Source organism: Dasypus novemcinctus, chromosome 2 (genome assembly GCF_030445035.2).
Source record: "Dasypus novemcinctus isolate mDasNov1 chromosome 2, mDasNov1.1.hap2, whole genome shotgun sequence".
NCBI classification, from domain to species: Eukaryota; Metazoa; Chordata; class Mammalia; order Cingulata; family Dasypodidae; genus Dasypus; species Dasypus novemcinctus.
This window is the reverse complement of record NC_080674.1, coordinates 148,855,809-148,881,180: the sequence shown is the minus strand read 5'-3', so window position 1 is coordinate 148,881,180 and position 25,372 is coordinate 148,855,809. Positions and strand designations below refer to the sequence as shown.

At 43.8% G+C, this 25,372-nt stretch overlaps 2 protein-coding genes across 8 annotated transcripts in view; both read right to left on the bottom strand.

Annotated features, from left to right (window-relative positions):
* The window catches only part of LOC101426922 (protocadherin alpha-C2), a 220,423-nt gene that overhangs the window by 190,409 nt on the left and 4,642 nt on the right, over positions 1 to 25,372 (bottom strand). For 4 of the 7 annotated variants that reach the window (XM_058285734.2, XM_071210243.1, XM_058285727.2 and 1 more), the window contains exon 1: positions 450 to 5,655. The exons of 1 other annotated variant lie outside the window; for it this stretch is intronic. In XM_058285734.2, coding sequence (XP_058141717.2) covers positions 450 to 3,026 — 2,577 coding nt within the window. In that variant the 5' untranslated portion in view covers positions 3,027 to 5,655. Of the gene's footprint in view, positions 1 to 449; positions 5,656 to 11,935; positions 17,037 to 18,763; positions 21,279 to 25,372 lie in introns of those variants that run through there. 2 more of the 7 variants (XM_058285764.2, XM_058285741.2) reach the window with 2 other exon arrangements.
* LOC139439856 (protocadherin alpha-7-like) lies at positions 5,695 to 8,309 on the bottom strand. Its single transcript, XM_071218161.1, has one exon. The coding sequence runs from the start codon at positions 8,089 to 8,091 to the stop codon at positions 5,695 to 5,697; it is 2,397 nt and encodes a 798-aa protein (XP_071074262.1). The 5' UTR covers positions 8,092 to 8,309.

Here is a 25,372-nt window from a genome sequence, read left to right as displayed (position 1 = left end):
AGTTAAGAAACTAATGGTTACTATTTATTTCTGCTATGAGTTTATTATAAACAATAGAATTAGACTAAAGCACCACCCAGAATTTAGAAATGAATAAATGATGGAGTGGCACTGATGTTTATTCATGTGCAACAATTCAATTTATTTCCACACCTAATAATTCTGGGTGCTATCAGAGATTTGCTTCAGAAATTCAATGTGATTCCCAGAAAACGGACTAAATAAAATTGAGTCATCATCCAATAAATATCTGTTGGGTACATGGTTTAGATTGGTTTCCAAACACAAAAATCTGCTTGAAAGGTAACTAGTCACTATCTGCAGACAGAGCATAAGATCAGGTACATACCAAGGAAAACCACTAAAACTGTATTTACAGTGTATAGTGATGTTTTTAAAACTTTCAACGTATTTTTAAAACCGAATGAATAAATAATGAAGCAACCCACCTTCCCAGAAGATTCAAAAGAAGTATGTGTTTCACCGATTGCGTCTGCAGACTCAGGACATGGTGTAAAGCTGGGGCTGAAGGCCATGAGGTCGGCCTTGGGCGGCCCCTCCCCAGAGCACACCCTCTGCCGCCTCTGCTGCGACGACGACCAGCTCCCGCCCGCGCTCGGGCACACCAGCGTGGGCTTCGCCGGCCCGCACGCGCCCCCTGCCGGCGGCGCCGAGCAGCGCAGCGCCGTGTACAGCAGCAGCGTGAGCACCAGCAGGCTGGACACGGCGCAGATGGCGACGATCAGGTACACGTTGACGTCCAGCAGCGCCGCCTCGGCGCCCGCCGCGCCCGCCGACGCCCGCGACGACGCCTTCAGCGCCTGGCCGCTCTCCACCAGCGACAGCAGCACGGTGGCCGTGGCCGCCAGCGCCGGCTCGCCGTGGTCCTTCACCAGCACCAGCAGGCGCTGGCGCGGCGCGTCCGCCTCGTCCAGGGCGCGCGTCGTGCTCACCTCGCCCGTGTACAGCGCCACGCGGAACGCGCCGCGCGCGCCGCCCGCCGCCGCCTGCAGCTCGTACGACAGCCACGCGTTGTAGCCCGCGTCGGCGTCCACCGCGCGCACCTTCGCCACCACGTGGCCCGCGCCCACCGACCGCGGCACCAGCTCGCTCAGCGCGCCGCCCGCGCCGCCGGCCCCGGGCGGCAGCAGCAGCCGCGGCGCGTTGTCGTTCTCGTCCAGCACGAACACCTGCAGCGTCACGTTGCTGCCCAGCGGCGGGAAGCCCGCGTCGCGCGCGCTCACCTGGAACTGCAGCAGCTCCAGCTCCTCGCGGTCCAGCGGCTGCAGCGCGTACACCTTGCCGCTCTCCGCGTGCACCGACACGTAGCTCGACACGGCGCGCTCGCCCACCCTCCGCTCCACCAGCGAGTACGACACGCGCGCGTTCTCCTGCGCGTCCGCGTCGCGCGCCGACAGCGTGAAGATGTGGCAGCCCGGAGGGTTGTTCTCCTTCACGAACACCGTGTACTCGGGCTGCGCGAAGGCCGGCGCGTTGTCGTTCACGTCGGCCACCTCCACCGACACGCTGGCCGAGGCCCACAGCGGGGGCGAGCCCCCGTCGCGCGCCGTTACCACCAGCTCGTAGGCCGACACGCTCTCGCGGTCCAGGGCGCTGTCCAGCACCAGCGAATAGTAATTCTTGAAGGTGGACACCAGCTTGAAGGGGACGTGGGGCGTCAGGGTGCAGGTCACCTGCCCGTTGGCCCCGGAGTCGCGGTCGGACACGCTCATTAGGGCAATGACAGTGCCCAGCTGAGCGTCCTCTCGCACAGGCAAGGATAAAGACGTCAGTGCAATCTGAGGAACGTTATCGTTTTTGTCCAAAACTTTCACCAAAACCGTGCAATGACCCACCATCGGAGGATGGCCTTTGTCTGTAGCGTCAACGCGGATTTTATATAAATTTACTTCTTCAAAGTCCAAATTCCCCTGAATCACTAATTCTCCGGTATTCGGATCTATGATAAATTGGTCAAAAATCATGGGTGGAACAAGGCTATTGAAGGAGTATGAAAGCTCTGCGTTCACCCCTTCATCCCTATCAGAAGCGTTCAGTCTGATAAGTGTTGTTCCGAGGTCTGAGTTTTCAAATATTCTTACTTTGTATTCGGACTGTTCAAACCTGGGAGCATTATCGTTCACATCCAGCACGATGACCAAGAGCTGAACAGAGCCCGTGAGCTCAGGTTTGCCCCCGTCAGAGGCCGTCAGGAATAAATTATGTTCGGGAGCTTCCTCTCTGTCCAAGGGTTTCCTTAGCACAAGCTCAATCTGTTTATTTTCTTCGTTCTTTGAATTCACATCTAGCATGAAGTAGTCACTAGAGCTAAGTCTGTAGGTTAAAATAGAGTTAACGCCAATATCTGCATCTAATGCGCCCTCTAGCGGAAACCGCGAATCTGACATTCTGGATTCTGAAACAAATAGTTTCTGTTCCTTTACCGGGAAGATTGGGGGGTTGTCGTTAACGTCCCTCACCTCCACCTCCACGTGGAAAACCTGCAGCGGCCTGTCCACGATCACCTCCAGGTGGATGCCGCACTCCGCGCTCCGCCCGCACAGCTCCTCGCGGTCGATCCGGGAATTCACAAACAGAATGCCGTTCTGCAGGTTCACCTCCAGAAGGTCCCCGCGGCTCCTGGACGCCACCCGGAACAGGCGCGGCACCAGCTCCGCCAGCTCCAGCCCCAGGTCCTGCGCGACGCGGCCCACGAAGGTGCCGTGTTTGGCCTCCTCGGGGACGGAGTAGTGGAGCTGGCCGCTCGCCGCCGCCCAGGCTGCGAGGAGCAGGAGCGCGAGCGGCAGAGGTGGGGCTCCCCGGCCTCCTCGCCAGGAAAACACCATATCAGGTACTTGCTTTGTTCCCATTAGAAGATCCTGTCTTGATATACCAATGAGCTCTTGTTTGTCTGGAATCCTTTTAACCCAATTCCTCTGCATCCGCCATTGTTCGGAATAAAGACAGCTGTGGTTAGAGGAATCTTCCTTGGACTTGGCGAGAGAAAACTTGGTAGACAGCGACATTATGCGGCTCCAAAGGTAATGACCACATGAATTCACTTTTCCTCCACAAAATAATTGGGCTCTTTAAAGCCAATAAATATTTTATTTTACTTTATCCCACTTTAATAACAGGCCTTTATGCCATCTGGCACCATGCATTAATTTAGTTTCAGTTAGAGATCTCTTCCTTCAAAGGGAAAAGTTTCTTCTCAATGTTATTGATATTGATATCAGTTAGCAATACATTTAAGTATGGTCTGGGCATGTCATGGGTATTAGAGATATTAAATTATCCTACAGATTTTGTGTGGAAGAAATTTGTTCACATTTATCTGAGCACAGGAAACGCTGGTATATATTACTGTGTGATGAGAATATAACTGTACCTTTTCTATATTTCATCCTACTTTTTCAAGTCCTGTGAATTTTTGGTACTTTCTGCTTTAGTTAGTTCAATGAATGCTGGATATTTCTAAAGATTTATTTGCTCATACAAGGGAAATATAAGTGCCTATTCTTTACAATATTCCTTAATATCTCTGCAGCTTGTTAAACAGGGATTTCAGTAAAACATTTTCCTTCATATATTTATCTGCCATCGCATACTCCCTAGTAGTATTTTGACTACTGGTCTTCTCTTTTGTTTCTTAATCTTTCCACTGCTCAAAATATGGATGTTTTCCACAGTTATGCCTTTAATATTCTTACTTTTTAATTCTTTTGCTTTAAGTGTGAATTTCAAATAAGCCTATTTTTAAAGTGTTCCCAAATTGTTATCTCCAAACTCCTATTTTTATTTTTCTACTTGGCAGTTTCACCCATATAGTCTAACAAACTGATTGAAGTTAAAAACATATCTTACCAATAATTATTCCCCAATCCTAATCTTAAAAATCACATGTTTTTGTTGTATCAATAGTCTCCAAATACATCTATATGGATTTTTATGACTGCTTTTCCCTTGCCTGCCTTTCTCCCTTCACGTCATAATTTTTGTCTTTATGAGTACAGCTTTTATTGAATTACACTAAAACTTCTAGTAAATCTTTCTACTGAACAGAGTGTCAAGACATTAGATGCACAGTATAGAAGGCACAATCTGTGATCATAAAGCAATCTTTCCAGTGTTATCTTCAGCCACTTTCCAATATGAATCCTATTTTACTTTAAAGGCATTTTTCTCTTGACAACACACTCATAATTCTATGTTTCCTCTTTAACCTCATCTTTATCTCTTGAAATCCTATTCACCCTTCCAGTTCATCTCAAATGTTAATTCTTCAAATATTCATCATAGATGTCTCAATTGCAGGTATTTAGGCTCCCCTTTGAATTCCTATAGAAGTGATTATCAAGAAGAGACTTTTGAAATAATATGATCCACCCCTCACTTTGAAAATTCTGGCATACTTAAGTAGTCTCACAAGAGGTTATGATACACAAAGAAGCTATTTGATGGAAAGACCTATTTTAATATGTTTAATTGGAATCTCTCCAGTGGCCCTTATCACTGACATTGATTAGAGTGATTTTGGCAGAAATAAAGGTTCCTTTGCCTATCCTGAGAAAAGCCTCCATAAAAGATAATTAACCAGCAGCCTTTATGTTGAAAGTTTTCTTGAGTTATTAAGGCTTTTCAAAAATTTGAAAAGTCTCTTCAGTTTTAATTTTGAAAACTTAAGTATCACATGTGAAGTTATTCAAGTTCCTAGAAACCCAGATGTGTGAGAAAATGAATAATATGTGGACACTGTAACGTTTTCATTAACTACAAATAATAAACAGAAAACGTATTGAAAACTCTTTCATAAAAGCAAGTAAATTTTGAAGGGGGATTAAGGGCATTTTCTAAAAAGCTGCTTATATTTGTTCCTCACTTTCATTACTCAGTGACTACTACTATAGTTCATTCTAAATAATGAAGAAGATAATATAAAGAGCATTATATTCAATGTTCTTGTGAATAGTTATGCCAAAGAGGAAGAATTCCATTGTCATGATATAAGCCAAAAAGTTGAATTTCTGAAAAATGATTTGCCTTCTATTTGAAAAGTAGTATTTGATTAACACAGATGGGCTACTAAGGAGTATGCCTTATCAACTTTTAGCACATACCAAAATAAATGGAATTTTAGACATTTCTTAATTTTCTAGAAAAGTATTTTAGGTATATTCAAGTGAGAATTAAAGGAAAATAAGTAAAGCAATAAAAACAGAATTACAATTACCATCTTGAAAAGTCCAGAATATTTATGGGGGGAAAAAAGTAAAATGACCACATGGTGTTGAAGCATAAGTTGCCATAGATGAGAATAGACAGATTCATATTACGTCAAAATATGTATGTTAAATTGTTTTACTATGGTGTTTACTAACTATTAAGTAGCAAAGTGTATACAGGCAAATGTTAAATTTGGGAAATCCACAATAATTTGCTAGACAGTGAATGCATTATTCTAGTTAGTAAAAACTTAATCAAAAGTAAAATCCCAGTACAGACACCTGATATAGGCCTAAGGCATCACACCCCAGCAGAATTAAAGGGGACATGAAATATAAATACAATTTTAAATAATAAATTAGTGCAACTAGAGCATTAGAGCTAAAAATATGTAATAACAGAGAGAGTTCTCAACATAAAAGGAAAACAAAAAAAGGGAGGAAGAAAGGTTATAGTAAAATAATTTTGTTAGTAAAAATTGTTGCAAATAAGACTTTTTGGACTCACATTGTCTTCGGAGTTGGGACCCTGAGGTAGGCTGGGGCTGAAGGCCATGAGGTCGGCCTTGGGCGGCCCCTCCCCAGAGCACACCCTCTGCCGCCTCTGCTGCGACGACGACCAGCTCCCCGCCGCGCTCGGGCACACCAGCGTGGGCTTCGCCGGCCCGCACGCGCCCCCTGCCGGCGGCGCCGAGCAGCGCAGCGCCGTGTACAGCAGCAGCGTGAGCACCAGCAGGCTGGACACGGCGCAGATGGCGACGATCAGGTACACGTTGACGTCCAGCAGCGCCGCCTCGGCGCCCGCCGCGCCCGCCGACGCCCGCGACGACGCCTTCAGCGCCTGGCCGCTCTCCACCAGCGACAGCAGCACGGTGGCCGTGGCCGCCAGCGCCGGCTCGCCGTGGTCCTTCACCAGCACCAGCAGGCGCTGGCGCGGCGCGTCCGCCTCGTCCAGGGCGCGCGTCGTGCTCACCTCGCCCGTGTACAGCGCCACGCGGAACGCGCCGCGCGCGCCGCCCGCCGCCGCCTGCAGCTCGTACGACAGCCACGCGTTGTAGCCCGCGTCGGCGTCCACCGCGCGCACCTTCGCCACCACGTGGCCCGCGCCCACCGACCGCGGCACCAGCTCGCTCAGCGCGCCGCCCGCGCCGCCGGCCCCGGGCGGCAGCAGCAGCCGCGGCGCGTTGTCGTTCTCGTCCAGCACGAACACCTGCAGCGTCACGTTGCTGCCCAGCGGCGGGAAGCCCGCGTCGCGCGCGCTCACCTGGAACTGCAGCAGCTCCAGCTCCTCGCGGTCCAGCGGCTGCAGCGCGTACACCTTGCCGCTCTCCGCGTGCACCGACACGTAGCTCGACACGGCGCGCTCGCCCACCCTCCGCTCCACCAGCGAGTACGACACGCGCGCGTTCTCCTGCGCGTCCGCGTCGCGCGCCGACAGCGTGAAGATGTGGCAGCCCGGAGGGTTGTTCTCCTTCACGAACACCGTGTACTCGGGCTGCGCGAAGGCCGGCGCGTTGTCGTTCACGTCGGCCACCTCCACCGACACGCTGGCCGAGGCCCGCAGCGGGGGCGAGCCCCCGTCGCGCGCCGTCACCACCAGCTCGTAGGCAGACACGCTCTCGCGGTCCAGGGCGCTGTCCAGCACCAGCGAATAGTAGTTCTTGAAGGTGGACACCAGCTTGAAGGGGACGTGGGGAGTCAGGGTGCAGGTCACCTGCCCATTCCTTCCAGAATCTCTGTCGAACACGCTGATCAAAGTTATGACTGTGCCTGGCTGTGCATCCTCTGGGATTGGGAGAGACAGGGAAGTGACGGTCAACTCTGGGGCATTATCATTAGTGTCCACAACATTCACCAGAACTGTGCAGTGACCTGCCAGGGGTAGGAAGCCTTTATCAAAAGCCTCTACTCGGATTTTGTAAGTTTTACTTTCTTCAAAATCAATATGCCCTATTACTGTAATTTTCCCAGATGTTGGGTCTATGTGGAATTTTGATTTTATATCCGGATAAACATCGCTAGAAAATGAATAAATTATATCCCCATTCAAACCTTCATCTAAATCGGAGGCATTAAGTTTAATTACTGTCGTTCCCTTAAGAACATTTTCTGGTAATTTCACCGTGTAGAGTGTTCTGTCGAAAGCCGGGGCGTTGTCATTGGCGTCCAGAACTGTGATGAGTAACTGGACGCTGCCAGTGAGCTCGGGTTTGCCCCCATCAGTAGCCGTGAGCACTAAATGAAGCTCTGGAGTTTCTTCCCTGTCTAACGGTTTCCGTAATACGAGTCCAAGAGGTTTCACCTTCTCTTCATTGACTGGTACGTCCAAGGAGAAATACTCACTGGCGCTCAGTTTGTAAGTCAGCATAGCATTGGGCCCGACATCTGCATCCCACGCGCCCTCTAGCGGAAAGCGAGAGTCAGGCGGCCTGGATTCGGCGATGAACAGATTCTTTTGTGTGGCTGGGAACACCGGCGGGTTGTCGTTAACGTCCCTCACCTCCACCTCCACGTGGAAAACCTGCAGCGGCCTGTCCACGATCACCTCCAGGTGGATGCCGCACTCCGCGCTCCGCCCGCACAGCTCCTCGCGGTCGATCCGGGAATTCACAAACAGAATGCCGTTCTGCAGGTTCACCTCCAGAAGGTCCCCGCGGCTCCTGGACGCCACCCGGAACAGGCGCGGCACCAGCTCCGCCAGCTCCAGCCCCAGGTCCTGCGCGACGCGGCCCACGAAGGTGCCGTGTTTGGCCTCCTCGGGGACGGAGTAGTGGAGCTGGCCGCTCGCCGCCGCCCAGGCTGCGAGGAGCAGGAGCGCGAGCGGCAGGTGCTGGGTCCCTGGGTCCCCTCCTTCTGGTTTCACCATTTCAAATTCTTTGTGCCTCTTCTAATCAGCGAAAATTGTCCGAAATTTAGACGAATGCTCGTATCCCTTCATTCCAATCCTGACGCGCGCGCCGTTGTTCAGCATCCAGGAAGCGAAAGAGAGTGGAGTGTCTTTCCAATAAGAAAATGGATGACTTGATTTTGCCTTGATTGTCAGAGAATTTGTGGTAAAGAGCGACATCATGTGGCCCGACTTGTAAGTACGAATTACAGATATTACCTTTTATTATTAAAATGAAAAGTTTTATTTCAATTTCCGAACTTTTTCTTTTAAAATTTTTCAAGAGTAGGATGTTTCTTAGGCTTGCTGAAGGCATTCTTAGGGAACTGTCAGCTTCTGAAAATTAAGTGTGTCCATAAGTGTGGCCTCCTCAAGCCTCGAAAAACTCCCCCCACACACACACACACACAGGGTTTTAAAATAAAGAAAGAAACTGGAGCTGACAATAAAGCAAATCTTTTAAACAACCCAAAGTTTTAAATTACTTTGTTCTAGAGTTCAGGAAGTGCCATATCCCTAGGTTCAGTGTCCTGAGTTAAGCTAGCTCCTTGATTTCTTATCCAGTATCTCAATAACCTACCAATGGAAGAGAAACTGAGAAAGGTTATTTTTGTAAGTATAGGAGAATATAAGCAACTAATTCAGATAATTTTCCTGAGAAAATAGAAATTAAGTGTTTGTGGTATCTTTGATTAGAAACATTTTGTATTAAGCAAATTTTGTGAGGAGGAAATACTGTGATTTTTTTTTCACTTATAAGAATTCGTATAAGCTGTTTCATGAGCTAATAATGTTCCTACCTCTTTTTATTCTTTCCATTTTTTCTAAGCCTCATGCTTTATGAATACCCTCCTCTTTTTACTGTATCTAATATGATTTTGATCATTTCTCCTGTAATATTAGTTTATTTCATTAGATAAATATTGGTGTTCATCCTTCATACTTAGAGCAGTCCTTTAAAAAGTTTGAGGCATTTTTGTCTTTTTTAGTTCTAATTAACAGAGCAAGTTTTCTAAAGCATTGCACTCCCCTATTCCCAATTGCTTGTAAAATAATTGCATCTGTATTCTAATGCTATCCAAAGTTGGTATCTGCCTAATGGAGTTTTCAATAAGTGCTTCTATCCTTGATTATTACAATAGCATCTAATTGTGTCTTCTGATACATCCCAACCTCACTCATCCTTCAGTTAACCCTTTTAGTTACCTTCCTTAAAAAAAAAAAAAAAAAAGCTTTTATTCTCATTGCCTCCTGCCTTTTGATAACTTTCAAGTGACTTATGAAGATGGTAAAAAAATTTTAGTCTAGCATTCAAATTTATCTCAGAGAGGTTTTAACCAAAGTGATCTATTTCCTGTTCCAGGCATTTTTGGGATTTTCTGTGTACTTATATTTTCTTGAGTTGCTATCATTATACCTACTATTACCTATATTCTCCTAGAGGAAATTTCTCTATTTTCCAACCAATAAAAGTACCATGGCTCTTAAAGGGCTCCTTCACCAAATGAAATATGCAGGGATTTCCTTTCAACTCAAATAGCAGTATGTTTTAGCATTCATGCACCTATAATAACCTTCTGTCTTCCATTATGCTAATATTTAAGTATAGCATATATCCTTTATTTTTATATAAAACGTCTTGAAGACAGGGATTGGGCATTATTAATTAAGTCTTTCCTGGCACATCATGCTCTTGGACACTCTTCTAAAATCTTTTTTCAAAGATTTCCTCATGAGTGATATCTATGTTTGTCTCCACTTCCATAGAAAGCATGCTGTTTTAAGGTGGTCAGATATTGCTCTCTAGGGTAACAGTGATTTTCATTGATTAGTAGAACTATAGGCTAAATTCTTAATGTTAAGTAGATTTTAAAATTACTGCAAATTGATCTCTTAAAAAAAAACAGAAAATCTATTAATAGCTCCTGTCATTTCAAGAATGGAAAATGAGCACATGAGGTAAAACATCCCCAACTGCGACCTCTGATGGATCTTGGGCAATTTTAAAATATGGAAAAACATATCATTCTAGCTTCAGATGTGTACTATTCCCCACAAAAAGATGAATGCCAAAAATGTTGAAATCACTTTTAAAAAACTGAGTGCTTAACATCTTAAATGTCTTTTTTTAATCCAAAAATCTTATCCACTGCCAAACTCTACATTTGAATTTCAACTTTGAAAAACTGATATTAATTTTTTTTCAGTCTAGAACATGCCATTCAAATCTTTCAGACATCTTGGATTAATTTGGTAAAATGACCTCCTATGAATAACAAAACAATTTTTACATTAAATATAATATGGAAGTCATAATGACATTTAGATTTTCCTTTTTCTCTTCAGAATAAGTTGTTAAATATTATTAAGCACTTATATTTGGAAACAAACACCTTACAAGTATCATCATACTTAATACAATAAGTATCTCTGTTTATCACCCCAACTTTAAAGGTGGGAAACAAGGAACTGAGAGGCTAAATAATATACCCACTTCTACACAGATTCAAATTGGTAGGAATGGAATTTTATCAAGGGAGGATCCCTTCAGAACACAAAACACATCATTGCTACTCTGCTATATTTCATGTAAAGAAAGAGTGACAAAGAATATTAAGATAGAAGAAATACCTTTAGACTTGCTGTCTATGGAAAGAACACCCCCAAATAAAATTCAAACATAAGAGTTTTTATATGAATTTACTTTTTCAAAGTCAAAATTACCTTAAATGACTATTTGTTATTTAGACCTAAATTAAACTGGGTGATAACCATGAGTGGAACAAGATGATTGAAAGACTGAAATTTCACTCCTTCATCCAAATCAGAAGTTATTTCCTTTGATAACTATGACTCTGTCCTTTATCCCTAAATGTCTTAAAAGAGCAACAATAAATGAACACTACCCAGGAATCATCAGACACAAAGCATAGTCTAGAAAGCAAATGTTGGGAAACGGACTTTGGCCCAGTGGTTGGGGCGTCCGTCTACCATATGGGAGGTCCGTGGTTCGAACCCCGGGCCTCCTCGACCCGTGTGGAGCTGGCCATGCGCGGTGCTGATGCGCGCAAGGAGTGCCGTGCCACGCGGGGGTGTCCCCCGCGTGGGGGAGCCCCCACGCGCAAGGAGTGCGCCCGTGAGGAAAGCCGCCCAGCGTGAAAGGAGGGTGCGGCCTGCCCAGGAATGGCGCCGCCCACACTTCCCGTGCCGCTGATGACAACAGAAGCGGACAAAGAAACAAAAGCAGACAAAGAAACAAGACGCAACAAATGGACACCAGGAACAGACAACCAGGGGAGGGGGGGAAATTAAATAAATAAATAAATCTTTAAAAAAAAAAAAAAAGAAAGAAAGCAAATGTGAGGGGAAGATTCCAACAAAAAATTGATCATTTGAAAGTGTTGGCTAATTACGTGGTAAGCAGGTAAAATTGGAATAGGAGGGTGTAAAAGCATACATGATAGGTTGGTGTTGAATGTTAATATATTAAAAATATATAAATGCAAAATAAGCCTTAAGAAGTAGAAATGCAAAGAAATGAAAATCTTAAGTATTAATCAGAAAACACAGTGCTTATTCCAGTAAAAGAGACTTATCCAAGAAATTTGCAATTTGAGGATAAAACCTCAGAAGTAGAATATAATTCACAAGGTAACGTTGCACTTGAAATTAAGAGCAATAACAAATCAAAGACGTTTTAATAATTAGAAATAAAACAGACAAATCCTGCATATATATATTTAATGGGAAAATACAAAAACAAACAAACTGATGAATATTTTTAAAAATTGAAAGTTAATTAAGTATTTTAAAAATGACTTACCTTTGAACAATGATCGTCGTTTAAAATCTGATGTTCACACATATCCGCTGAAACTGGACATGGCGGAAGGCTGGGGCTGAAGGCCATGAGGTCGGCCTTGGGCGGCCCCTCCCCAGAGCACACCCTCTGCCGCCTCTGCTGCGACGACGACCAGCTCCCCGCCGCGCTCGGGCACACCAGCGTGGGCTTCGCCGGCCCGCACGCGCCCCCTGCCGGCGGCGCCGAGCAGCGCAGCGCCGTGTACAGCAGCAGCGTGAGCACCAGCAGGCTGGACACGGCGCAGATGGCGACGATCAGGTACACGTTGACGTCCAGCAGCGCCGCCTCGGCGCCCGCCGCGCCCGCCGACGCCCGCGACGACGCCTTCAGCGCCTGGCCGCTCTCCACCAGCGACAGCAGCACGGTGGCCGTGGCCGCCAGCGCCGGCTCGCCGTGGTCCTTCACCAGCACCAGCAGGCGCTGGCGCGGCGCGTCCGCCTCGTCCAGGGCGCGCGTCGTGCTCACCTCGCCCGTGTACAGCGCCACGCGGAACGCGCCGCGCGCGCCGCCCGCCGCCGCCTGCAGCTCGTACGACAGCCACGCGTTGTAGCCCGCGTCGGCGTCCACCGCGCGCACCTTCGCCACCACGTGGCCCGCGCCCACCGACCGCGGCACCAGCTCGCTCAGCGCGCCGCCCGCGCCGCCGGCCCCGGGCGGCAGCAGCAGCCGCGGCGCGTTGTCGTTCTCGTCCAGCACGAACACCTGCAGCGTCACGTTGCTGCCCAGCGGCGGGAAGCCCGCGTCGCGCGCGCTCACCTGGAACTGCAGCAGCTCCAGCTCCTCGCGGTCCAGCGGCTGCAGCGCGTACACCTTGCCGCTCTCCGCGTGCACCGACACGTAGCTCGACACGGCGCGCTCGCCCACCCTCCGCTCCACCAGCGAGTACGACACGCGCGCGTTCTCCTGCGCGTCCGCGTCGCGCGCCGACAGCGTGAAGATGTGGCAGCCCGGAGGGTTGTTCTCCTTCACGAACACCGTGTACTCGGGCTGCGCGAAGGCCGGCGCGTTGTCGTTCACGTCGGCCACCTCCACCGACACGCTGGCCGAGGCCCACAGCGGGGGCGAGCCCCCGTCGCGCGCTGTCACCACCAGCTCGTAGGCCGACACGCTCTCGCGGTCCAGGGCGCTGTCCAGCACCAGCGAATAGTAATTCTTGAAGGTGGACACCAGCTTGAAGGGGACGTGGGGCGTCAGGGTGCAGGTCACCTGCCCGTTGGCCCCGGAGTCGCGGTCGGACACGCTCATTAGGGCAATGACAGTGCCCAGCTGAGCGTCCTCTCGCACAGGCAAGGATAAAGACGTCAGTGCAATCTGAGGAACGTTATCGTTTTTGTCCAAAACTTTCACCAAAACCGTGCAATGACCCACCATCGGAGGATGGCCTTTGTCTGTAGCGTCAACGCGGATTTTATATAAATTTACTTCTTCAAAGTCCAAATTCCCCTGAATCACTAATTCTCCGGTATTCGGATCTATGATAAATTGGTCAAAAATCATGGGTGGAACAAGGCTATTGAAGGAGTATGAAAGCTCTGCGTTCACCCCTTCATCCCTATCAGAAGCGTTCAGTCTGATAAGTGTTGTTCCGAGGTCTGAGTTTTCAAATATTCTTACTTTGTATTCGGACTGTTCAAACCTGGGAGCATTATCGTTCACATCCAGCACGATGACCAAGAGCTGAACAGAGCCCGTGAGCTCAGGTTTGCCCCCGTCAGAGGCCGTCAGGAATAAATTATGTTCGGGAGCTTCCTCTCTGTCCAAGGGTTTCCTTAGCACAAGCTCAATCTGTTTATTATCATCACTGTTTGTTTTCACATCTAGCGTGAAGTATTCGCTGGAACTTAGTTTATAGGTTAAGAGAGAATTTGAGCCGACATCTGCATCAAACGCGCCCTCTATGGGAAACAGGGAGTCTGGCAGCCTAGATTCATAAATCAACACTTTCTGTTCCTTTACCGGGAAGACCGGCGGGTTGTCGTTAACGTCCTTCACCTCCACCTCCACGTGGAAAACCTGCAGCGGCCTGTCCACCATCACCTCCAGGTGGATGCCGCACTCCGCGCTCCGCCCGCACAGCTCCTCGCGGTCGATCCGGGAATTCACAAACAGAATGCCGTTCTGCAGGTTCACCTCCAGAAGGTCCCCGCGGCTCCTGGACGCCACCCGGAACAGGCGCGGCACCAGCTCCGCCAGCTCCAGCCCCAGGTCCTGCGCGACGCGGCCCACGAAGGTGCCGTGTTTGGCCTCCTCGGGGACGGAGTAGTGGAGCTGGCCGCTCGCCGCCGCCCAGGCTGCGAGGAGCAGGAGCGCGAGCGGCAGGCGCCGGGCTAACAGTCTGCCTTCCAGGATAAAGTCCATGGTAAATGCTCGTTTTATTTCGGCCCAAAGATGAAATACCTTATGATCCTTGATCTATTAATCCAAACCTCCTTCATCCGCCATTATTAAACGCCGTAGAAAGATGCGGTAATATGAATGGTATTTAAATAGTGTCTACAAGTAATTTTTTGGTGGACAGCGACATCAAGTGGCGCCACAGGGTAAGACATAAATTCGCGTAACTCCAAAAGAATAGTTCTTCTTTTTAATTTTTCTCTTAATAGTAAATCTTCCTTATGTTTGTTATTTGTAGTGTGAGTTTCATATGCTCGACTTCTTTTATTAATTTAGACTAAGGGATTTAATTACAGAAAAAGCCTTCCTCTCTATTTAAATATTAAAATGAACTTATTAATAAATTTAGGAGTTATACATGTCATGGGAATTAGAAGTGCAAACTATTCTATGCACTTAGTGTAGAGAAGAACCATATCCATATATGTATGTCACAGGAAACACTTGTATATATTGCTTTGGGAAATACTGTAATTTTAAATTAACAAACTTTGACATTTTAAAACCTTATAAAATATTGAAGTTCATTTTTTCTTTCTTCAAAGAATACCAAATATTCCTAAGGCTTTACATTATTTAATAGTGCAAGATGAAAAATTTAATTCAATTTCTTACATTTGTTAATATCTCTGCAGTTTGCATTAGCTCTCCTCTTTAAGACATCTTTCTTCATATGCTTCCCAGCCACTGCAAATTGTAGTGGAATTTCTAGCCTGTTGTTTGCTGGCTCTTGATTCTTTGACATTCCAAAATATAGACATTTTCTGAAGTTATACTTTATATCCTTTTCCTATGGGTGTACTTATCCACTATTACAGTTTCAAGTAAGCCTTTTATTGAAGGTATTTCTAAAACCACGTTTCCATTCTCCTTTCTATCTTTCGAATTATCATTTTCATCTATATTATGCTGGTGACTCCTAAAAAGCAATTTGACTAAAATCAAAAGCATTACTAATCAATAACCCCCAAGTTAAAACCCTCGAAATGCACGTTTGTTTTAATGGCATAAATATTCTCCATGTCACCTATGTGTTCTGTTTTCTTTTTGTTTTTGAGGTACCAGGGCCTGGGATTTACCCTGGAACCTCATATGTGGGATGCCACTGCTCAACCACTGAGCCTCTTCAGCTCCCCTGAGTTGTTTTTTTTCATTTGTTTGCTTCTTTATTTTTGTTTTGTTTTTTTAGGAGTCCCTGGGAACCAAACCTGGGACCTCCAATTGGGAAGCTGTTGCTCAACCAGTTGAGCCACATCCACTCCCCATCTATGTATTTTTTATTACTCCTTCTCCCTTACCTGCCTACAGCCCATCTGTCTTTTCACACACAATCATATATTACCTTCAGAAGTACAGCTTTCATTGAATTGCACTAAACCTAGAAACTTCAAGATATTAGAATCACTTTTAGGTGACCTAGGCTGTGGTCACAAGCCAACTTTTCCACTGTTACGTTCAAGTGCACTCCAATATGAAAATTAATTTGCAGTTTAGGCCATTTGGTCTTCCTCTCCCCACAACACACCCTTTATTTGAGCTGTTTTTCAGATTATCTCCATCTTTACCTGTAAAAATGTTTCCCACATATCACAGTCAACTCTAAATGTCAAATTAACCATGAATTCATTTTTAATATAAATTGTAGGTAATTAAACTCTACCTTGAAAGGATAAAATTACAAAGTAAGGCTTTTTTTTAAGATTTTTTTTTGTTTTTTTATTTCTCTCCCCTTCCCTCCACCCTCAGTTGTCTGCTCTCTGTGTCCATTTGCTATGTGTTCTTCTGTGACTGCTTCTATCCTTATCAGCGGCACCAGGAATCTGTTTCTTTTTGTTGCATCATCTTGCTCTGTCAGGTCTCCCTGTGTGCGGCACCATTCCTGGGCAGGCTGCACATTCTTTCGCCCTGGGTGGCTCTCCTTACGGGGCACACTCCTTGCTCGTGGGGCTCCCCTACGCGGGGGACACCCCTGCGTGGCAGGGCACTCCTTGCGCACATCAGCACTGCGCATGGGCCAGCTCCACACGGGTCAAGGAGGCCCCGGGTTTGAACCGCTGACCTCCCATGTGGTAGGCCGACGCCCTTACCACTGGGCAAAGTCTGCTTCCCCCAAGTAAGACTTTTAAAGTCACACCTGCCTATCCCCCACTCTTCTCCAAAATTCTGACATATATTAAAAGATCTCTCAGACAATTACAATATGAGGCCCTTCCTCTCATGAGGTCTGTCTTAAAATAATTAACCTAAATCTATTTAGCAGCCTTTTACCGTTGACCTTCTATTTCACTATTTTTTGGTAGACAAAAGTTCCTTTGCTAATAAATAACAATGTTCAAAACAAAAAAGTTCATTTGCTTACAGGAAGACAAGCTTCATAAAAGATAGGTTGACATGCAGGGGTTTTTTGTTGAAGGTTTTTCATAAGCTTTGCCCTAGGTGAAGAGTCTTCAAACTTCAACATTTAAAAAATTGGTTGCAGGAGCAGATGTAGCTCAAGGGGTTGAGAGCATGCTTCCTCTGTAAGAGGTCCTGGGTTCAATCCCCACCTCAGTTCCTCAAAAAAAAAAAATTAGTTAGGTAAGATGTATCACATCTGCCTTTCCATGTCAATTCCTAGCAATTTCCAGAAGGTTGAAAATATAATCTGATTAATTGGAACAGGTGGAATGATTCTTATTGTCTCCAGGTAGAATATTACAAAAACGTTATTGAGATCCTTTATTTAAAATAAATTAACATGGAAAAAGAAAATATTTGACTGCTCCTGCGAAAGGTTGCATGACTTAATTTTATTTACTCAAATAGTTCATTCTAGTCAAGGGAGAAAAGTGTATTCAGAAAGAAAGATTAGTAAATCTCTCTATGAATAGTTCCTCTCCCAGTAAAGAAAAATTATATCTCAAAACTATATCAACTTGGTTTTTAAAAAGTTGGTAGTTATTAACCACAGATTTTTGCAGTGGAGAGAAAATTCCCTTTCAATTTATAGGACTTCCACATAGCAATGGGATATAAGAAATAGTTGAATTAGTGTTGTAGAATGATATTTTAAAAATAAAATTCATGTGAGAATAAAGAAATGAAAAAGAGAATTGATATTTTATCATATAAAGTGTGGAATATATATTACCTAGTAAACCCACACTATTTTTTCCAAAAAGAACAGAAAAGAGTTATTATTTGAGATACAGAGCACTTTAATCTATGGTGAGTTCAAATGTACAGATTAGGAGTTAATTTTATTAATAAATTTAGTTGAGCTTGATCTTGGTACATTTATTTTTAAAATATCTGATCATGAACAGCAACAATAAATGCTAAAATTTTGTAACATATATATGCTAGGATTTTCCTATCTGTTAGTTCACAATTCCTTCTTGCCAATAAAATCATTTGTAAATTGAAAAAACTTAAAATTTAAGAAAACACTAAACATTGTTCCATGAAATGATGATGTTACATTGTGAGAAAATTTAATTATGATGTATCCATACATTCAAACACTATAAATCTGAATAAAAGAATGAGAAATCTCTTATAAAAGCCAATATGGAAAGCAATATCAATATTATGTTTTAAAGGGGAGAAAGGAGTTTATTTGTATGATAAAATATAGAACATTTGAAAGACTCAAGAAGAGATATTAAGTTGCTTGGAGGCAAGAGGAAAACTTAACTGTACTCCAGCTTAATTTTAAAAATTTAAAGAATGTAATTTTAATTCCTATTTTCTAATTCATAAAAATGAAACCATTAAAACTAAAAATTTTAAATGATACATATGATTCATCATGAGTATGCCAAGACCAATATTTTAGATGCAGTTAAAACAAATCATTAACTTCATAAATATGACCAGAGAAGGGATTCTAATTTGGGGTCATATATAACCACAATAATTGAAATTAAACAGAAACCAAAAGGTAAAATTGACAAAGTGGTGTTAAAGATTTCTATGTAGCCATAACACAAGAAAATATGAGAATAAATGACTACAAAATATATGTCTTAAAATTATTTTCTTACAGCATTTCTTGAAGATTGAAAATTAAAGAGTGCATAAAATTTAATTTTGTAAATACTTTATATCAAGGAGAGAAAGTGAATCTATTACGCAATTTTTTAAAAAACCTTCTGAAAAGGAAAAGTCATCATGGAAATAAACTCTGACAATGCAAAAGAATTATCTCCAAACTAAACTGAATTTTAAATGTAACTAATTTAATGTAAATTAATTCTACAAAGAGGGTTAAACCAAAAAGATGCCACAATAATGAGTATTAAGTCATAACGTGAAAACAATGAAAGAAATGATTGATGGAAACTATTGAATATTTAAGATAAAAGCATAATATTATGACGAAAAATTTCAGAGAATAAGACTTTTTAAACTCACGGTATCTGCAGAGCTGGAACACTGAGGTAGGCTGGGGCTGAAGGCCATGAGGTCGGCCTTGGGCGGCCCCTCCCCAGAGCACACCCTCTGCCGCCTCTGCTGCGACGACGACCAGCTCCCCGCCGCGCTCGGGCACACCAGCGTGGGCTTCGCCGGCCCGCACGCGCCCCCTGCCGGCGGCGCCGAGCAGCGCAGCGCCGTGTACAGCAGCAGCGTGAGCACCAGCAGGCTGGACACGGCGCAGATGGCGACGATCAGGTACACGTTGACGTCCAGCAGCGCCGCCTCGGCGCCCGCCGCGCCCGCCGACGCCCGCGACGACGCCTTCAGCGCCTGGCCGCTCTCCACCAGCGACAGCAGCACGGTGGCCGTGGCCGCCAGCGCCGGCTCGCCGTGGTCCTTCACCAGCACCAGCAGGCGCTGGCGCGGCGCGTCCGCCTCGTCCAGGGCGCGCGTCGTGCTCACCTCGCCCGTGTACAGCGCCACGCGGAACGCGCCGCGCGCGCCGCCCGCCGCCGCCTGCAGCTCGTACGACAGCCACGCGTTGTAGCCCGCGTCGGCGTCCACCGCGCGCACCTTCGCCACCACGTGGCCCGCGCCCACCGACCGCGGCACCAGCTCGCTCAGCGCGCCGCCCGCGCCGCCGGCCCCGGGCGGCAGCAGCAGCCGCGGCGCGTTGTCGTTCTCGTCCAGCACGAACACCTGCAGCGTCACGTTGCTGCCCAGCGGCGGGAAGCCCGCGTCGCGCGCGCTCACCTGGAACTGCAGCAGCTCCAGCTCCTCGCGGTCCAGCGGCTGCAGCGCGTACACCTTGCCGCTCTCCGCGTGCACCGACACGTAGCTCGACACGGCGCGCTCGCCCACCCTCCGCTCCACCAGCGAGTACGACACGCGCGCGTTCTCCTGCGCGTCCGCGTCGCGCGCCGACAGCGTGAAGATGTGGCAGCCCGGAGGGTTGTTCTCCTTCACGAACACCGTGTACTCGGGCTGCGCGAAGGCCGGCGCGTTGTCGTTCACGTCGGCCACCTCCACCGACACGCTGGCCGAGGCCCACAGCGGGGGCGAGCCCCCGTCGCGCGCTGTCACCACCAGCTCGTAGGCAGACACGCTCTCGCGGTCCAGGGCGCTGTCCAGCACCAGCGAATAGTAGTTCTTGAAGGTGGACACCAGCTTGAAGGGGACGTGGGGCGTCAGGGCGCAGGTCACCTGCCCGTTGGCCCCGGAGTCGCGGTCGGACACGCTGATCAGGGCGATGACAGTTCCGATTGGCGCGTCTTCTTGAACAGGTAGAGATAGGGAGGTTAAGTCTATCTCTGGATTATTATCATTCACATCCACGAGTTTGACTATTACTTTACAGTGTCCTGTTAAAGGGAATGCACTTCTATCCACGGCATCAATACTAATTTCATATAAATTACAGTCTTCATAATCCAGTTCTCCCTTAACTGTTATTTCCCCATTTTCGGAATTGATTGTAAATTTACATTTTACACTGTCGAGAACAAGATTACTAAAGAAGTACACTATTTCCTTATTAATGCCTTCATCTGCATCTGAGGCGTTCAGTTGGATAACTAATGTCCCATTCGGTGTATTTTCCAGTATCTTGACATTATAAATGGATTTATCAAATTTTGGCGCGTTATCATTCGCATCTAACACATTGATCCATAATGGAACGGTTCCTGTAAGCTCAGGTTTCCCACCATCAATTGCCATCAATAATAAACGGTGTTCCTGACTTTCTTCTCTATCTAAGGGTTTCTTCAAAACCAGTTCTAAAAAGTTTGTTTCTTCTTCATTTGTTTTAACGTCCAAGTCAAAATATTCATTAGGATTTAGTTTGTATTTCAATTCCGCGTTTGCTCCGATATCCTTATCAGATGCGCCCTCCAGCGGAAAACGGGAATCTGCTATTCTTGACTCCAGAATAAATAATCTTTGTTCTTGTCGGGAGAACTTGGGCGGGTTGTCGTTAACGTCCCTCACCTCCACCTCCACGTGGAAAACCTGCAGCGGCCTGTCCACGATCACCTCCAGGTGGATGCCGCACTCCGCGCTCCGCCCGCACAGCTCCTCGCGGTCGATCCGGGAATTCACAAACAGAATGCCGTTCTGCAGGTTCACCTCCAGAAGGTCCCCGCGGCTCCTGGACGCCACCCGGAACAGGCGCGGCACCAGCTCCGCCAGCTCCAGCCCCAGGTCCTGCGCGACGCGGCCCACGAAGGTGCCGTGTTTGGCCTCCTCGGGGACGGAGTAGTGGAGCTGGCCGCTCGCCGCCGCCCAGGCTGCGAGGAGCAGGAGCGCGAGCGGCAGGCGCCGGGTTCCCGGGCCTCCCCTCTGGGAATACACCATCTCAAACTCTTTTCAATTTTCAAATCTCTATTGCAGTCCTACACCAAAGGCTTTGGAAACTTATTTCCGAAGGTACCATATATATATATTTTTTTGCTCACCTTTCTTCGGCTTCTGCAGCAGTCAAGTATGGAGTGTCTTTTTTCCTTTCTGTAAAGAAAATGGTCTCACAGTATTCCTTTGTTGTTTAAAAAAAAAAAAGCAACTTGCGGTGTCCAGCGACATCATGTGGATGAATGGGTAAGTATTTTTCTTTGATTTGCTTTCTTTATCTTATAGTCGTGAAATATTTCCCAATTTCAGTAACATGACTCTTATGTACATCTTATTTCCTTTACGTCTATTAAAAATATATCTTAAAATTTAAATATAAATTTTATCAGGGTAAATATATCATTAAAGTATTACAAAATCAGTAATACTGATTTTGTAATAAGGATTGAGGACACCTCAATCCTTACTATAATAATTTGTAATGGTCTATTTTTTTTAGGGAGGGGGCTTATATATCCCCAAAATCACTTTAATAGTTTTAGCTTCATTTCTTTCACAACATTAGTATATCTTTTAAAAATCCTTGAATTTTCCTGTGTCATTTATTGGAATATTTGTATACAACCCCCCCCCCCCCGTTACTCATAAAGCAAATTTACATTCCAATTGCAATTTTTATTACTGACTTTTTGTTGATTTTATTTTCATAATAACCAAAACTATTTGAATAGCATTCTTGTTTGAATTTCATTTTGGGAGTCTCATTTCCATATAGCTGAAAATCTATTTATTTCATTTCTCTATATAATCTAATAACTTTTGACATTGACTCAAAAACTATAATGTGGAATTTAGTTTTGTAGAAGTCAGAAGCATAGTTTAAAACAATTTTGGTAAGCAGCTTGACACTATTTTCAAATTAAAAGTATCAAGATAGCATTTCTTCCAGTTGCTACTACAGAAAATCAACAGTTCTTGTAAATTTCAAAACTACATGTCTTTGCTTTTACAGTACAAGTCAAAATTAATATTTTGTCTGCAAGATATACTATTCCATTAATTGTTTGCATTCCAGTAATATCAGTTGAAAAGTATGCCACATTTTTAACCAGCCTAATTTTATGTTAGTTTCTTTCTTTTCAATGCCCTAATTGTTTTGTTGCATGGTGTCAACTGTACTTAATAAATGTAGTCAAAATAAAATGTCATCAACATTTCTATTTTTAAATATTTCACATTCTGCTTGTGTTTATATTCCTTAGAATTACTTAATTTTATAAAACCTCCCTTACCTATGAAGACAAAAGTGTCCAATAATTCTATTATATGTTCACTTTTACATTTAAAACATAATGCAATATATTTTCTTACGTTTGCTATAACAATATGTGAGACATGGAGTCTTACTTGGTGCCAGGGCAGAAAAGAAATGTGGGGAAGTGGTTATATAAAGAATAGCTTGGGAAGTGGATGTGGCTCAACCAGCTGGGCACCCGTCTACCATATGGGAGGTCCCAGGTTCGGGTTCTGATGACTCCTGGAGAAGACGAGCAAACAATGAGCAGACAGACAAGAGAAACATTGGAGGGGGGGAGGTAAATAAAGAAAAAAGTAAATAAATAAACCTTAAAACAAAAAAAAGGATAGCTTGAGGGAGAGGATGTGACTGAAGCAGTTGTGTGCCTGCTTCTCACCTGTGAGGTCTGGGGTCCAATACCTGGCCCCAGTACCTAAAAGAAAAAAAAAGATTGAAAATAAATAATTACCAGAAAACAGAATGTTAACTTAAATTCACTTGTTTTTCATTATTCAATGTAGGATTGTAAAGACATAAAATATGTTTCAGAATTTGTTTCTTGTGTATGTGTGTTTGTATGTTGTTCTTTTTGTGTGTGGAGGGTTTTTTTGTGTGCAGAATTTGTTTCTGATATAATATTTGAAATATATTTTATCATTGCTTTCAGTTTTTGTAAGTCAATAATCTCTACTATCATGATGCCCCCTATTATTCAGATAATTTAAAAACAAAAGTTTAAACACTCATCAGTTTTGTAGAATACTACTTATCTAATAGCTATGAATACTGATAATTTAAAAATATTTTAATACATATGGAAAAAAGTAAACAAGAAATGATAATAGCATCAGTTAATGTTTAGCCTCTTTCTATAGAACACTGGTCAACATAAAACTACAAGACTGTTGTATAAAAGTTGCAGAAAGTCATTATAAAAGGTATGAAGACATCATATTTTTAAAAAGGAAAATTAGGTATTTAAAAGTCAAATACATTGTGGTATTAACAATATACACATGGTAATTTTCAGTAAATATTAACTATGTAAAAGATTAACTCGATAAAGAAAATGTCATCAATAATGCCAGCTCACATGCTTTTCTCAATTTGGGGGAAAAATTCACATAATTTTAGAGGTATTTCAGGAGAAAATGATATTCCTGACATTTTGATTTTTATTCACATATGTTAAATTATATTTAATTTGTGAATTAGCACCTGCATTTGTTTTTCAATGATCAACAGTTTTTACAAGTTTTTTTTTTCCACAAAAATTATAGATTTTTTAGTTGAATTCTATGGAAGACACTATAGGTAGAGAAATATTATTTTTCCAAACCATCCTTTCAATAAGATATTATAGATTACTCTGTTGACCTGTCTTGTCAGTTGTTAGTTTCTCCAGATATTTCAGTTTTATTTAAGCCCAATTGTATAAAGTCTTTCCTTGAGAATTTAGATTGAAAGATGTAATATTTTCATGTATTTCCACTTAATTTTCTGGGAGGCATTAACTGAGAAGACACCAACAATAAAGTATACTGGGAAGACTAACACTAGAAAATATAATTTTGAATAAGAGTCTAGATATTCTTCATTTCCTATTAAATTCAGAATAAAATTTTAATAAGCTATATTTCTACCTGCTTATCTGTGGTAAACTATATAGGTCTACCATACTTCAGAGAGGTAACATGTAAAACTGAAGCATTTTTGTCAATAGTTATAAACAATTTATGCATCTGCATCATTTGACAAAAAAGCTAATTATTTATGAAAAAATTTTTCTACTGTGAAATCACTCTGTTTGTAGCTGGTACACATTTTAACCTTATTTATATAATGGTTCAAAAGGAGAAAGTAGAACTGCCCTATAAAAGGTTGTGCTAAAATATTCAAATTATATATTCATTTTGAGGGAAGATATGTTAGTAATTTTAAAAATACCCTAAGAGAGTACAAAAATTAAATTAAGTATAGCTTTAATGCACAATTAGATTGCTTCCACTAGAGCTGAATGAGTTCATTTAGTAGTAGAAAGGGACAAGAGCTAAATCCAAGAACTCCTGGTTCTATTCTGTGTCTTGACATTAATATATATGTGACCTCAGGCAAGTTTTAATGTGAAATGATGGCCTCATGGTTCATATTTAGCTTTAAAATCTTAAGTCATGTGAGTTGAAACTTCATAGGGGTGAGTTTCTTATACTATTAACTAGTATCCAAGGGAGGAAAAACTAAATACATAAAGGTAATTAAAGAGCCATAAACTTCAAAATACTTCGCTTTTATTATTCAGGGGAGAGAAAAAAGGAAACAAGTTTAAATAAAGTACAAAATCCTTATTCAACTAATTTATTTTATGTGAGATTGTGGTGTGAAAGACAGAGACAAAATAAAATGTTCAGAAGATCTGTAAAGACAGACAGCATGGTAATAGATTAAGAAGAGATGAAATACTTATTTCAGTATAAGCTTTTTCACAAGCGCCTTAAATCATAACAATGAATTGTTTAAATTTTCCTATCCTTCTCCGGAGGAAGATGACATCATTCAGAACAACGATATTTTTTAATGCCCAATATCCAGAATTCAATCCAATATTATCAAGTACAGCAAGCAAGAAGATCAGGATTAACAAACCTTAGAAAGAGATACACAGATAATCCAATTAAACCAATTATTACAGTGATGTGACAGATCACAAATAACTGTGATCAAGGTGTTGAATGAAATACATAATAGAGAATTTCATCAGAAAACTGTAATATATTGTTTAAAAGATTCTAAAATTGAAAAATGTCATAATTGAAATTAATAATTCAATAGAGGGTTTTAATAACAGAATTGATTAAGAAGAGAAAATTACTGATGTAGATGTGTCAGAATAAAATACACAGTGTTTAACAAAGAGCAATAAGATTAAAGAAACAAAAAGGGACATAAAATACATAGTAGAT

Coding starts and splice junctions, on each gene's coding strand:
- LOC139439856 (XM_071218161.1), bottom strand. CDS start 8,091: ATGGTGAAACCAGAAGGAGGGGACCCAGGGACCCAGCACCTGCCGCTC.